This window comes from Pleurodeles waltl, chromosome 6 (genome assembly GCF_031143425.1).
Source record: "Pleurodeles waltl isolate 20211129_DDA chromosome 6, aPleWal1.hap1.20221129, whole genome shotgun sequence".
NCBI lineage: Eukaryota > Metazoa > Chordata > Amphibia > Caudata > Salamandridae > Pleurodeles > Pleurodeles waltl.
Genome location: NC_090445.1, coordinates 843,165,703 through 843,182,016, shown reverse-complemented (window position 1 = coordinate 843,182,016; position 16,314 = coordinate 843,165,703). Strand labels below are relative to the sequence as shown.

Below are 16,314 nucleotides of genomic sequence, written 5' to 3'. Positions count from 1 at the left end.
AAACTGAGTTTGAGAGATTTGTCCTTGAAATTAGCAATGTTACTATGTTTGGTTTCTTTTAGAAGAGTGCCAAGTGTTTGAGCTATCTTACAGATCTTATTCGCCTGAAAGAATATGCTTTCACTTAAGATAAAGAACGCAGACATTCAACTACAATTGTTTACCCATTTTTTGTTGAGACAAAATCTGTGTGTGGTTAGATGTGTGAAAGAGTACGAAAGTAGAACAGTTTAAGCCCAGCTAGAGTGAGAGTCAGCTTCTTATTTCTTTTAAACAACCACATAAGGGTGTTTCTTCTCCTACTCTAGCAAGATGGGTGAAACAGGTGTGAACATGTTCAGTGTATATTCAGTGAGGGGAGCTGCGGCTTCTAAAGCTTGTTTGATGGGTGGAAAATTTCAGGACACTTTACACAGTGCATATTGGTCATCTGATTATCTGTTTCAAAGATTCCATTTTAAACCTGCTGAAACTGCTGCAAAATGTTGGATAAGCTTTTAACTTGTATAATATTAGCCTCTGGTCTTGACACAGAATGTAGATTTTCATTAGCCTAGGTGAACAAAAAACCTGGATTTTATTAAAGACGTAGAGGCTCATATTATCCCACCCTGTTTACCCTTCCCTAATATGCTAACGGTCTCTTGGAGAAGGGGCTCATCGGACAGTGATTAAAAATGAACATTCGTTTGTAAGAAGTTCAAAATTGTTTCACTACCTTCAGGATTATTTTGAGCTCTGTAGGAGTACCAATATCTGGAGTCACAAATATCACCATCTGTGGAATTCAGTGAGCCCGATGCCGCATCAATAAAGAAGACAAACTAGGAGGAAATATGTTTTTGCAAAAGATTTATTTGTAGCAAAGCATTTCATAAGTTATCATCCACTGGACGTTTAGTGCTTTGCCATTCATTATAAATTGGCTTTCTTATTTAAACAGTACATTATTGAAAAAATGTTCACATTGCCGTGGTTGGATATGTGATCTTCAAAGTATGGGATTACAGCACGCACATTTTCGCAATTCACTCCATAATCCCAGATATGTTATTGGCATATCTTCAAATTAAAATGGCACATTTCGTTGAGTACACAAGTGAAGCAATATGCTGCCATAAACTTTTGTGAAGTCTTTGGTATGCTGTGTAACAGGCACTCCATGTTGACTTGCAAAGAAGATGCAGGAAGCCATATCATGTCAAAGTCCAGATCTGGAGAACTCCAGTGAGTTGCTTTCTAAGGCGCCATATCCATTGTACTTACTCATTTTAAGTTCCTCAGTAGAGAGCTGTGTGTACACAGAAGGCTCAAACATTTGGCTAATCTCCATAAATGTTTTATTCTTCGTTTCCGGAATGATGAAGAAGACATACAGTGCCACCAGGAAACAGACCCCGCAGAACACAAGGTAACTGAAGGCCCCAGCAGACATCTGCAACACCAAGACAAATGTTGAATATTTATGTAAGTACATTTAATTTAAGACATCACAATTGTAAAGGTGGTTCTGGGGCATTAACAGCGGCGTAATACAAGATTAGGAGATTCATTGGCGGCCTATTTCATTTTACAGAAAAGGTGCCCAGGTCTGAAAAAATAGGTCAGCTCTGTCCTGTAGGTTGTAAGTGGCGAGTTCAAACAACGTCGTATGGTACACAGCTGAGAGCCATTTGTCGCACTAGGGAGGTGTGGGGGAGGCCAGTGTCTTAGTATGCAGTTTGGCAGGGGTTAGTGTAATGTGCAGAAGACGGGCCTGTGAGCATGTCAAGTCCGGGGCACAGGCGGAATCATGGAGAAAGATGAGCAGTAGAGTGTGTGGGTTCGGTAAAGGTATTGTGTCCTGCAACATTCGCCCAACCTATGCCCAATAGGGAGTGATGGAGGTGCAATCACATGTTAAATGCAGTAGGTCGTAGTGGTGGTGTGGGCAGCACCAACAGTGGGCGTGGTGCACAAGCCCTGCCGTCTGTAGCTTGACAGGCGTTCAATACGATTTGTGGAGTGTCTTAAAAAGACTGAATTTCTTCCATGCTTCCCATGGTCTTGGGCTTGGGCTTCTAAAAGGTCTGCCAAGTCTTCCTGATCTTTTTCTACCTGTAGCTTTAATTGCCAGGAGAGGTGGAGTTGTGGAGAAGAGGCAGGGAGTCGAATTGGCAAATCATGAGGGTGTGTAGGCCCGACATTACCCCATAAAAGTGGCCCGGTTCCTTGTTAGGAGACAGTTGGCAATGATTGTAGGGACAAAGGGTGAGACCCCAAGCTACAGGTAAGGCAGTGCAGTAGCTGAGCATATCTCCAGGCTTGCTGCGAGGAGAGATTATATTCATCACGGGGCATGTCAAAGGGTTTCAGGTTGCTGTTGATTATTACCTGGCCTAGGTGGGTGATGCCTGCTGCTTGTCAAACTCTCCAGTCGAGCATCGCCCCCCGACCTGCAGTTTGGTGTTACCCTATAGTGGAGTGTGGCCATCGTAATGTGAGTTTACTCCAAGCGTGGCACGTGCATGCCTCCAGGATTTCACCATTGCTTGTACTGTGGGATTGATAAGTTGAGTACCAGTTTTCCCTTCCCCATAGAGTGGGGTTGATCCCTCAGGGCAGCGCAGTAAGGTTTGTTCTGTGAGGACCTGTGAGTATTTCATACCAGGGAGCATGTACGCGATCTGTGAGAGATGTAGCGTTAATGCATACATCTGTACTGAAGGCAGGCCAAGACCACCACAAGAAGGAGCAGATAGTCCTGTCAATGGAGCACAGAAGAGGGAGGGGCACCAGCAAGGGATTCATACCCAGAAGGGGGGACTCCAGATATTGTCGGGGTATGTCAGATGACAGTAGCCGGCGGTTCCATGGCTAATAGGAACAGCAACGGCGATAATGGGAAGCCTTGCCGTGTCCTATGTTTGATGGGGAAGGGGTCCAATACAAAGCTGCCACAGGTATCCTGTGCCGTGGGGAGTCGTAGAGCCAGTGGATCTTGGCTATGAAGCAGTCACCGAAAACAAAATGGCGCAGGACCTTGAAGAGGTACCAACACTTGATCCTGTTGAATGCTTTCTCCTAGGGACAGAGCAAGAGCCTCATCCTGTGAATCCCTCACTGACCACAGAGTATGCGCTAAGGTGCAAGGATGGTTTCTAGATGACCGGCTGGGCACAAAACCCACCTGCATGTGATGCACAAGGGATGGTATGACCCTGCGTAGATGGGCCGCCAGTACTGTGACCACGATCTTGATAGCCCCGTTTAGGAGAGTTATGGGACGGTAAATGCTGCATAACAGAGGGTCTTTTCCCTTGTTTGGGGGAGGACAATAATGGCTGCCTTATTAGAAATGGGGGTTTAAGGTGTCAGTAGTCGCTGTGCCTCTGAAAGCCTTCATATAGAGAGGCGACTACCTCCTCCCCCACCCATTTGTAAAATTTTGCAGGAAATCAGTCTTTCCCCTGTGCCTTATGATAGGAGAGTTTGGAGATGACCTGTGCAATCTCATCTTTACTGATTTCTCCCTCCAGCAGGCACCTGCCATCCACAGTAAGTCAGGGTTGAGGTATATCAGAGAGAAAATCTGAGAGGCGACCAGGATCTTCTGTAGTTTTGGGAGTGTAAGTGGACCTATAAAAGGGCACCAATTCATGGACAATATCCTGGGGGCATGTAAGGGTATCCCCAGTCGAAGACTGAACCGCTGTTACGGCTAGAGCTGTCTCTTGTTGTCGTTGCTGTGCGGCCAGAATGCAGCCTGCCTTCTCCCCATGTTCATATTGGCATCCCTTCATTCTTTGGAGAGTATACTCTGCCTTAGATGTAAAGAGGGCATTGAGATCCATCTTAGCCCCCTCCAGGTGAAAGCGTAGGACGGGAGTAGGGGTTGCGGTATATTGGTGCATAAGGGTTGCTATCATATTCTCCAAGTCTGCCTGTTGGATAGGTCTTTGCTGCATCCCTCAATAGCTGGCCCCGAACTGTGAACTTGGCTGCAGCCCATAAGACCCTGCCTGAGGAGACCAAGCTTTTATTGTTTTCTAAGTAGCAACGTGGGATCGCAGTTGTGCCATGCGGAGTAGTGTAGCGTGATATCTGTAAGCACCATGGCTTTTGTCCTGGGTGTGGAAGCCCCAAAGATAGGGCGAGGAGGACAGGGGAATGATCTGACGGGTGCAACCACTAGGATGCAGGAGTCATGGACGTAGACCACCATCATTTGGGTTATTAGGAAGTAGTCTAATCAGGAGTGGGTATCATGAACCGGTGATGTGAATGTGTATTCCCGATCTGTTGGGTGGGTTAGGTACCAGTGCTCTGTCAAGCCATGGTTCAACATTTCATCAGCCATCAGGGCTCTATCTGCTGCATTACATTGATCCAGGGGATCAGTATGGTCGAGAACGGATCATGTGCCAGATTACAGTCACCCCCTAGGAGGAAATGGGTGCCCACATTTCGGTGAGGAGGAATTTGAACTGGAGAAAGGAGCGCTTAATACCCACCAGGACATAAGCGAAGCCAAGGTACACAGCATGGTCGTCATCCTTGACTTTAGCGAGGACGTAACAGCTATCTGGGTCTATCCACGTTTTAAGGATAGAAAAGGAGCAACGATCGAGGTATGAGGATTGAAAAACTAGCACAGACCAGAAACCGCTAGCGGATCTAAGTTTGTGCTGCTCACACACCGGAGGACTCCAGTCAGGGGGAGAAGGAACAGCCGGTGGAAATAGAAAGATGAGTAGGAAACCATGTAGTTAGTGGAGAGCTGGGACGAAGTGCTGCTGCAGGGAGTGACATTGGCCCAGGTGTCAGGGAGCATACCGGGGCTTACACATTAGAGACCGAGCCAGATCAAGAATACAGTGACCGTGAACATGCTGTGGTCCTAGATGATATGAGATGATGAGAAAGGAGGGTAAAGTGGTGGGGTGGAGAGGGGCAGATAATAAAGCGCAAGCATAGTATATGGTCATTGCCCCTAGGTCTTGTGGGGGCAACCAAAGTATGTATTAAGAGGGACAGGTGTTGGAATACATGGCAAAGCTGTAGCAGGTTCATCTAGGGCAGGTATAGGTCATGCGGACCCCCAGGAAGCCCATGTGCAGTGAGGCAGACATACCGGCATAGCACTGTAAGACTACAACAACCAGAACATTAATGGGGAAACAGAGGCAATTAAGCAGAACATGTTAATAGTCCAAACAATAAAGCTCATAGAATGGTATGCTAGTCCCAGGTGAATGTGGCCATGGTATGGCCGGGAGTGAAGGGTGGGCCATGAGAGCCAACATCCCAATGAGTGTTGGTGGGCCCATATTGGACCCTAGCTCCCAAGCGCGTTTGGCTGCAAACATTATGCATGTGTCCCCTGATCGTCTCCATAGGAGTAGGCACCCAGGGAAAACTCAATTGGCGCAGGCGAACAAAAGTCAGCGCAGTACACACAACAGCATTATACTCAGCCTTCCATCAGGGAGCGCCATCAGGGTGTGTCCACTGGAGTCAGATCTATTGGCATAGACGTGGCCAGACAGGCAATGGAGCAATTTCAGTTCTCTGTAGGGGGAGGTTTCAGCGGGGATCTGGACTTGTCCCTTCACTGTTACTGTGTTAGTGTCGCCACTGCCTGTAGAGCGGTTTCCCTGCCTTCTTGGGTTCTATGCAGTCGATCCAGAAGTCTGCCCCACTTCTGGTGACCTCAACTGTCCCATCAGCTATCTTGGGTTGGGTTAGCAGAGGGCACCACCTACAGCAGACGGACAGCCTGGGCATCTGGGAAAGAGTGGTCTACCGGCTGGGCAAGAAGGCAATCTAAGAAACAGAGGAGTTTCAGAGGATCGAGAAAATCTTGGGATCGACCATCCTTGGTTATCCACATCCGGGCAGGCTCAAAGAGACCGAACTTGATATCTAACTGTCTGACCTGTTGGTGCATGGACAGAAAGGCCTTCCACTTCTCATTCGTGTCCCGGGAGAAATCAGGAGTTACCTGCAGCACTTGGCCTTCATAGGGCCATGTGAGCAGGCTGCGGTCAGCAATTGCTGCACTTGTTCATGTCTGAGGAAGCAGGCTATGATCGCAAGTGTGGTATTCCAGGAGGATCCTTACGAAGGGGCCCCATCCTATGCACCTGTTGCAACTCCAGCAGGGGGAGAACATGATGCCGGTAAGGGTTGGGAAGATGTCCCTGGGAAAGGCCCAACATATTCTCCCGCCACACCGCTCAGGAAACCCAAATAAGCACACATTAGCCCTCTGGCTTCTATCCTCAAGGTCTGACAGTTTATCCTGAGGTAATGCAGTTCTTGGTCCACGTGTGACCGTGCATTGAGCTGGAACAAGACTCTACCAGCTCTGAGATCTTGTTGTCCATGCCTTTCAGGAGTTTGCCCCCTGCTGTGATTTCCAGTAGGATGGTTCCATCGTGGGATGTGGTTGTGCTGCAGCAGGGGCTGGTGGTATGTCAGACACCAATCGTGGTTGCAGACGAAGGCCCAAGCTTGTGGTAGGGAGGTAATCTGAGAATAATAATTGCTGAGCAGCATTACTATTGGATTTACCTGCAGACATAATGAGGTCAAATTCCTGTTCCTGATGGAGGACCAGTGGGCTAATTAGGGGAAGCAAGTGGTCAGCAGCTCGCCTACCTCCTGGCGCTATAGAAAAGATGCACCAAATGTCTGTGCACAATACGATAGTAGCAAGTCCTCCAAGCCCACTCAGGGGCCCCTCACAATCAGATGTGTGATCAGATGTACTGTGTATGCCTGAAGATTGGGCTGCCCTGCTCCTTTTGTGGCACTGAAGGGTAGGGGTGGGTCGACCCAGCTTCAGTGGTGGAGCAGAGTGGATCAGTTATCCTTGCAGCTAGGTCCCGGGCCTAACAGGGCACAAGCAGGTAAGTGGGTATCCTTCCTCAATGATGCCCCAGGTGGTGAGGTGCAATCCCGATCTCTGGATGAGCAACGGCTTTTCAGGAATTGATGTCCGGGTCGTGGTGCTGCTCCCCTAGGTCAGCAAAGTTAATCAACAGAGAGAGAGGAGGGATGCACCCTTAGTCGGTCATGAGCGATCTAAGGTGGTGAGGTGGGAGAAAAGCGGACTGATCAATGCTCTCCCACCAATGCCACAGATAGTTCCAAAGTACGAGTGAGATGAGATGCTGCACATGTGTACCCCCATCTTCCAGTCTGCTTAGTGTCCTTTGAGGGCCGCATCATGGGGGTCTTAGAAGTGGGCCACAGCAATGCTCAGTAGGGGAGCACAGGTCGCTGGTCCGCCAGTGGGTGGTCCACATATGGCGAGGTGTTCTCTCGGAAGTTGATCCCCCACCACGCTCTACAGAACCCCTGTAGTGTTCTGAATGCCCCCCTCAAAGTGTGGAGCGTGCAGGGCCCCCATTCCCAAGCAAGGGAAGGGGTATCACAATACCCGAAGGAGAAGGGGTGAGGGCGAATCTCCATCTCCAAGCAGGTGGCTAGAGTTAGTTTAAGGTGTGGTGCCCGGGGGGCTGCAGGCCCACTCTCTCCGGGCCGGATGCACGTGTCCATGAAGGCCCATATGCTGTCTCAGGCTGTCGGGCCTTCACAGCCCCACTCATCATCTGTGGCCTTGGCAGTATGCATTGACCCTCGGTCACTCTGCTGGTCCTGCCGCAGTGGAGTCTGCGCCATGTGCTGCGTCCCTGATGCACCTCGCATGTAGGGAAGAGTGGGGGGGTGGGGGGGAGCAAGACACCCTCCCCACACACACCCTGGACCTCAAGTCTTGCCCAACATGGGAAGGTGGGATGGGGTGGGTGAGGTCGGTGGGGTTGGGGAAACAGTAGCCTGCGGGCCTCAGCACTCCTGCGCCAGCCAAAAGCGATGTAAACCATCTCAGGCGGTTCCAAATCAAGCCCAAAGCTGCGAAGGGCCATGAGGGCAGATGGTGAATGCATCCGTTGTCTGGAACTCATAGCGTCACTCTGGCTCGAAGGCATGGCTGGAGCACGTCTGCCATCTGGGGAATAATTGGAAGTCCTCCCCGCTCCCTCAGAGCTGCTGCTGTCCTCTCCTTATCCTCTGGTGCGCAGAGCTCTTTCAGCAACTGGCCATCGCGCTCATGGCCACACCATGCTCCCTCAGGGGTAAGACATCTAAATAAGGCACCTAGTAAAACAAATCTGGGACCTCATATGGTCCCAGTCGTCTCTAAAGATGGTACGGTCAGTTTGAGTTACAGAGCACCCCACCTTAAGGATCCATTTAAAAGTATACATCATGCTCACAGGGTCCACATGTACTTACCTAATTGTAGGTCATTGCCAAAACACTCTTCTGAGCTATTTGTCTTTTTAGAATACAAGAAAACTCGGAATCCCTTGGTTCCATGTACACCACAAAAGCTGAAGTGGACTAGTGGACGGGCTTAGTGGTATACTTCTGAATGTGTGGAACCGAAGAAAGAGGCAAAATTTAAAAAAAGGAAAGAACTTGGAGGAAATCGTATGTCATTCTTAAAGAAAGTTACAGAAAAGCTACAAAAAGGTACCAACATGCTATAAAGCAGGTCAGAAACTTCTATTTCAGCACAAAATGCTGACATATAAGGAATTGTATAGGATAGTAAATAGATTACTGAAGATACCCACCCTTACGACCGGTCCCCCTCCTTTTGTAAACCACTGTGATATTTTTGCAAATGCCCTCACTGAAAAGAAATACACATCCTAAACTCCCTACCAAAAATGGCAGTACAAAGTCCTATTTTCTTTAGAGACTCTGGCCGACTTTAGATCTTAGTGAAGGGGAATACTCCATCACAAATGTGACAGATGTTCTGTTTGCAGTATTACAATCCCATTATATCCTATGGGGATCATATTTTGGCAGATGGGATATCAGTCAAGTTTGTGACTGAGTATTTCATCAGCTGAGATCTAAATCAGACCCTTGGTGACCACAGCCAAGCTGAATTATTTTCCCTGCTTTTACAAGAAAGATACAGAAGGATTCTAGCTTCTAGAAAGTCAGGCTCGTCGCTTGATCCCGCACCACAAGATTTGGAGAAGGCACTAAAGCTATCCTACTAATTTTGATGGACATCCTTAACAGATCTGTGGTTAGTGGCAACGTCCCTCCTAAAAACATACAATAGTGAAACCCTTACTGAAGAAGCCTACTGCTGATCCGCTTCTGACAGAAAAATATTGACCAATCGTCAAACTCCCCATAGCAAGGAAAGTATTAGAGAAACATGTCAATTAGCATCTTTCTGACTTGTTACAAAAGCATTCAATCCTCTGTCCCACACAAATTGGCTTCAGATGAAGCAGCACTGAGACTGCTCTGCTAGTAACCACACAGGAACTCCGGGCCATTTTAGACCGAGGTGGCTCAGCATTCATGAATACGCTTGATCTCAGTGCAGATTTTGACACGGCTTCACAGCTTATTCTCATTCAAAGGATTAAGGAAGCCAGAATTACAGGCACTGTCCATATTGGCTTTTAGCTTTTCTGGAAAAGAGAAGCTTCCATGTCTGTGAAGAATCCTTCTTCCCTGCCACATACCCTATTGGTTGCAGCATCCCATAAGGCTCTTCCCTAACCCCTACACTTTTTAATCTATATGTGCTCCCCCTGGAAGAGATAGGACAAGCACATGAATTTGCACTTGTGTCATATGCTGACTACTTGCTGCTTATCATACCTCTTACTTCAGAAACAAGGCGTGCATCCTTACAATTAAACTCATGCCTAAAGTGGGGTCACAAGCTGGATGTCGGACAGTAGCCTTAAACTCAAGGGTAGAAAAACAGATGTGCTGATTGTTGGTAATCTCTCAACGTAGAACGAACTAGCATGCCCTGAATACCTTGGAGAGCATCCACAACCTCTGACTCACATCCCTTCCACACCCAAGTAGGAAAAAGTCTAGGTTTCTGACTGGACAGCAAACTGTAATTGCAAACTCAAGCCAATAAATTGTCAGCAACATGCTTCGGATGCTTCAGACAGTTGAGAACTTTAAAGAAAGTCATTCAATGGCTTCAACCACCATCAAGAAGAGTAGTTATACAGGGATTGATCTACTTTCAGATTGACTAAGGAAACTCCCTCTTTTTAGGAAGTCCCAAGTATGTTCTGAGATGACTGCAAGTCAGCCAGAATGCTGCTGCTTGAACTCTTCATAGACTTCCCAAACACCATTGAGCTGCCCAAGCTTTAGCAGCCCTGCACCGGCATTCGGTGCAAAAAAGAATCCATTTTTTAATTCTATGCATTGCCCATTGGGCAATACACAGAAAAGGTCCCTCCTTTATCCTGCAACTTCTTATCCCCCCCCATATTCCCAGGAGGCCTTTATGAGCTGGAAACTTAAAGTTGCTGACAGTACCCAGGATCACCAAGAAGAGATGTGGGAGGTGATCCTTTGTATATCTAGTTCTCAAGTATGGAATAATCTCCTTACCAACCTTAGATTAGATCAAGCAGAAACCACTGTCAGGAAACTCCTGAGGACACATATCTTCTAATTTCAGCCCAGTTATATCCTATAAATAACTTAAGGAACTGGCATGTGTGTCTGTCTCAGCACTGGGAGGCCCGAATGGGTAACCGTGCGTTGTACAAAAAACACACTAGAACTGAACTTGCTCCATCTTCATTCACATTGGCACCACAGTTTAAGTTCAGCTAATTCTTTGTTTCACCAGTTGATTACTCTACATTTTAAATGTCCAAAGGGGGACACTTGTTGAATGAATTGGTAACGTGGAGGTAGAAACTTTATAGGTTGGATTCCAGGTCTGCAGGCAAGGTCGGGTTGTTTACAAACATTCATATTTACAGTATTTCTACTTTGGGTAGGTTTCACATTGAATTTGCTTCAGGGATAAGACGGATATGTTTTAGGTGGAAAGGGTGGTAGTAAATGATTGGACCATCCTGGATGTCATATGGTGAGTTTTAGTATATCACTGGTATGTGGTGGTCAGGGGGTGGTGTATTGCACACCACCCCAGACCACCACGTACTAGTGACATACGCAACAAGCAGTACGAAAAGCTGAATACTCCCAATTATAGGATTTTGTTGAATAAACTGCTGTTTTGACACTAATACCTGCACGTTGTTGCCCGTGATTTCCATAGCAGAAGTCTCTGGGTGAAATGCTCCAACTCCTAATCCTGAAGTGGCTAGTAAATCCCATTACTTGCCCGTTTGGGATTATAAGGGCACTCTGAACTAGTTCCTACATTAATATGTAGGCTGATGTGTGGATTGGGCAATTTACAACTTGTCTGAACACTAGTCTGGCATATTTCCCAGGATGTTTGGACTCTGTTTAGGGTTAGGTTTATCCATCAGAGGTTAACATCTCCAGCTGTTAGAACGGACTGTGCTGTAGATTGGATAGAATGAGGTAGTTATCGGAGTTTGTTTGGAAAAAGGGTATTGTATCTCAGTAGGAATATACTACTGGAATTCGAATGAACTCTTTGGATTGATAGCATATCGAGGTTCTACACGTTAAAGGGAGGTGTACAGTGTAATTGGTATCCCCATGCAGGAAAGCTGTGCCGTTATGATTGGCTTCAAGTCTCTCTGAAACATGTTAAATTTTTGGGGTGTCAATCTGTCAAAGACTGTGAAACAACGTTTGACAGATTTGGTATCCTGAATATCTGCAGATGAGATTGTGAAGCTCTACTGAATATCTGAGCATTTAATTAGAATCCTGGCATTAATGAGGTGCAGCACAGATAGCTTATGGTGCTGCATGATTTAATAATTCCGAACTCTGGTTTGTTTATGCTCTTGCAAAAATCCAATGAGTAGTGGTGCATGCTCTGGAAATAATTGCCAGTAACAAGTTAATGGTCTGTTTTACTTTTACTGATCTGGCTCGTGTGATGGTCAGTCTGATGCCCTTTTGGTTACCTCTTGTTGATAGATTTGGTTATGGGGAAGATAATACTTTAATCGGGAACCATGCAAGACAGACTAACTTCTTGATTCTACTTTCTTTGCAAAGGGTGTTTTAGACCATTTATGGTTGTGGAAGTGCTCCTCAAAAGCACTGAAATTCCTGTCGTTTGTTTTGGCCATGATAGTGTTATTATAATAGACATTTATATAATTTTTCTATTACAGGAAGCTTAAATCTGTCTTGGAAGTCCATGGTCTTAGGGCTGGTTAACTCAGGGAAAAAAATGCATCATTCTAGGTTTAACATCCCAAGATTAAATAAAATAAGGTCTGTTTTGGTCCTACCATTCAGTACACACCACCAAAAAGTATATCTGGGATTTTCTTACTATTTTTGTAGAGGAATGCAATGCCTAGTTAATGGTCAACTCATTCTGTTTATTTCTTAAGAGATAGGCTGGCCTTAATTATTCCATCAACCAGGCCCACATGTAAGTTCCATCCATAAAATAGTTCCTCTGACAGCCCAACAGCTGTTGGAAGTAGGACATTGCACCCCTACTCTATCTAGGATGTACAGTAAGTTCTTGATCTGTCCCTCACTTTCAGGAAAAACCTAGTGATGAGGGACATGGAAAAAATATATTGACCCCCTCTCATAATGATCAAACTTAGAGAAAGTTAACAGGATCTTTTCAGTCCAGATGAAAGCCGGGACTTTGGGGGCAATAAATTCAGAGTGAAACATGTTGGCCAATGGGTGTTGGAGCAATTGATACTCCAGGACACCCTCCTTTGCTTTAAACCTGTCAGGCTGCCCTCAGAATAAAACATGAAAAAATGAAGATAGACTCACAGTTATCTTAAAAAGTGCAATTAAGATCACAAAAAAGGTGTTAGGAATGCTTTATCCAAAAAGTTAGGTTGAGCACACCTGGTATTGGACTGTAAGTACAGGTGCAGACTCTATGATGAAGCATGGCACATAGGTGTCAAATTTATGCCTGGCACGGGTTTATTGGGCAAGGGTGGCTCCTGACCCCTCAATAACCAGTAGGATAATACTTTTCAGGGCCAACCCTAGCCACTTTTACAGTAATTCCGGATTGCCTTACTGCAAACAGGCAAATAAATGCCATGTTGCAGGAGATTTTCAAGATGATGAAAGGCCTCAGCCACTATAAATGTGCGTTCTGAGGGCTGTGGGGAGGAGTGTGTGGAACTTTTATAGGGAATTCAGAGTGACCTTCTAAATCCAGTGTAAAAATCCAGTCTGAAGCAGGTCCTGTACCCACAACAAACCAAGAGTCAGAGGTGTGGTAGAACAAAAGCAAGGTTCTTAAGCATCCAGGCAGGGAATCTATAAGAGTTTTCTTGATATCCTGTTCCCTCCCTTTCAACTGTGTTCCCAAGTGTTACATTTGGCTCAAGAGACCTACTAATCAGGATTTCAAAGAGTTGTCTCATAGGATGTCCACAGCCCCACTCTAAATTTTCTGTTAAGCTCAGAGGAATCATCTCAGCCTATTCAGTGCAGCCTATTATTTGGGAGGCCTTTCAGACCTCATTTACACATGTTGAAGTTGGAGCAGAGGCCAAGAGCTGGCAGAAGCTTATGCTAATTAGCCAAACAGTTCAGACAGGTAAAAGGAAAATACATTTCCCTTATATCTATTGCAAATCGAACTTCATCATTGCTTTAGATTTTTAGTGCCTATTAAAAATAGTGCTCTAATTATATTTCTAACTGATCCCATTCCAGATATACAGTATTTAAATCTGCACTCTGGTTTTCAATCTAGGAATGCTAGTTATGCCACAGTGAAAATGTGTTTATGTTCTGGTCACTGTCTGGACATAGCAATGTTAACTTTTTACATGTCCTACTTTTAAATACCCCATGCCCGATCTTGTGGGCTACAAGGCATCCATCTGAGTGATTTACTATTTAAAAGGGAGGTTTTTACCTGTCAAAAAGGGTTATTTTAAAAGAGCGCACTGCAGGCTTTACAGTCCAGCTGTCAGGCTACCCAAGGTAGGCCTGAATCCGCAATTTTATATTGTCATACTTGTGGGTGGCATATTATGTGCTACAGTCCACATATAACAGTTAACTTTTCATGCCCCTGAGTGCATTTCCACACCATATACTGTGGCCGTATAAAAATTATTTATGTATACATACACACACACATATATATATACCAATAAGGGATTAGGTCATTTCTATGTTTTAGAGGTTAGGACAAAGACACTGTTCTCTAAACAGCGTCTTTCCGGTGTGCAGAGTCTAAAAACCAGCAATAAAATAGTCTTGTAAATGGTAAAAAAAATATATATATATATATATATATATATATATATATATCCAGAAAAATGGTGTATTTAAATCGCACACCAAGGGCTGCACATCATTCAATACCAGCTGGTAAAATACTCAAAAAACCACTTATTCTCGATAGATTCATCGGCTGCTGTTTATTGAAAAAAGATTAGATTGCAGGTAAATCACACCAGCAAAAATTGGTACAAAAAGCACAAAAAAAAACGGTTGACAATGTGCTCACCATTCAAAAGACACACACGCTGTCCCAACCAAATGTCTACGCGTTTCGGCCGAAGCCTTCAACAGGACATTGATATATATATATATAGGGGAGGGGGGAGGGGGAGGCGTTGAGGATGCAGAAATTGCACATGTCCTGTAACGATCACACATATTAAATATTAAAGAGCAGAGAAGGTAAAGATAATTTATGACTGCTGTTGTAACAAGCTTGCTTATGTAGGATGTGTGAAACCTGCCAGGTAGTACCATAGTGTAAGTGCATAATGGTGCAGAGGGCCTTGATGCCTTTCCTCCTGACCAATTCTCTTCAATAAGTTGTATATGGACTGATACTTAGAACGCTCTCACATCAAAGTGACAGTGGAATGAGTAAAACTGTTGCGAATTCTCAGATAATTCACTTATTGGACTGTTGAAATCTTAGGAGTTGACAGAGCACAAACTGATGCCTTAAAGGTCTGCGGCAGGAGTAAGCACTTAGGGCTCCCGTCAGCACGCAGAGTTTGCATTTTACTTCCCATGTAGCTAGCATTGTCACAGTGGGCAAAAAGCTGAGGTTTATCATCACATCACATTTCCTGTGGAGCCACCCGTCTTGCATGCAGGAAAACTGATGACCTCACCAAAACACAAACTTGCTATTGTGTAGGGAACTGAAAACGCTAAAATACGAACCTGGTTACTCATCGGAAGTACATAGTGTTTTCAATTTTTGGAGTGAGAATTAAACCCAAGCTTCAACTGATTGCTTATTCTGAAGGACACCACGCATTTCTATATTTTACCTATAGGTTCAAAAATGTCAACAAGATACCTGGAAATTAAAATCTTAATAAGTTGGTGCTGCGAGGTCATTTGTGTACATGTCTTGCAAACATAGTATGTTGAAATTGGTGCAGCAAATGGACAGTGGACAAAGAATGACATGCTCAGTCTGCTAACACAAGACTTGTAGAGTAGATGGACATCTATTGCTACATGAATGCAGTAAATAGCGTGCCATAAATGAACAGCGAGTTCATGAGTGCCACTAATGGTCTATTGGCGCTTGGTGAGTGCAATACAAGGTCGGGTGGCGCAATAAAAGTTAAGCACAGTGTCGAATGTTTATACACAACAAAAATGAATTATTTACTGTGTAATATTGTTGAAGACATGTTTAAATATAAGCACTGTAATAAACAGACTGCTGTATCCCCTATCTTTGTCGTAATATTGCATTCAGAGGCCATGCGTTAAATACGGAGAAAAACAATGTTACCTGGAGAAATGGGAAGACAAACCCAACAGTGAAGTTGGACAGCCAGTTCAGGGATCCACCCACAATGTAAGCGGCAGACCGGTGAGATTGCTTAAAAAGCTCAGCAGTCATTATGAAAGGGATTCCAGCTTGAAAAAGAAGCACAGCAAAAGACAGTCATTTTACAAGTAACTCATCTACAACTACAGTACATCTGACCTCAGTTTTCATCTTGTGTGGAATTTTCTTTGTGTTCGAGCAGATTTTCCATGTAAAAATTCTTATGGCAACGTTTAAAGGCTGACTGACATTTACACATAAAATTAGCCTTAGTGGTTGGTGCAAATGTGTAATTTATCAAAGGGTACAACAATGACTGAACGAGATATGACAAGTTGATACACAAAAAGATCATCCGATGGACAAAGCCATTGGGAAAATTGTTAATGAAAGGTGACTGATAAAGGTATTAAACCTATTTTTAGAGATAAAGGCAACTTGGAACATGCCGCAAGCAAACCGTGGTTAAAATCCTCCTCAAAACCTAAAACACCTTTAGGTGCATTTTAATGATTGTTATGTTCCTGATCCGGAGG

At 45.0% G+C, this 16,314-nt stretch overlaps 1 protein-coding gene across 2 annotated transcripts in view; it reads right to left on the bottom strand.

The window, feature by feature from the left end:
• Positions 1 to 835: 835 nt before the first annotated feature.
• LOC138300325 (solute carrier family 2, facilitated glucose transporter member 9-like) overlaps positions 836 to 16,314 on the bottom strand; it is a 322,183-nt gene continuing 306,704 nt past the window's right edge. For both annotated transcript variants that reach the window (XM_069239555.1, XM_069239554.1), the window contains exons 11-12: positions 15,740 to 15,867; positions 836 to 1,435 (exon numbers count right to left, since the gene is read on the bottom strand). In XM_069239555.1, the coding sequence (XP_069095656.1) occupies positions 1,202 to 1,435; positions 15,740 to 15,867 (362 nt within the window). In that variant the 3' untranslated portion in view covers positions 836 to 1,201. The remainder of the gene's footprint in view (positions 1,436 to 15,739; positions 15,868 to 16,314) is intronic.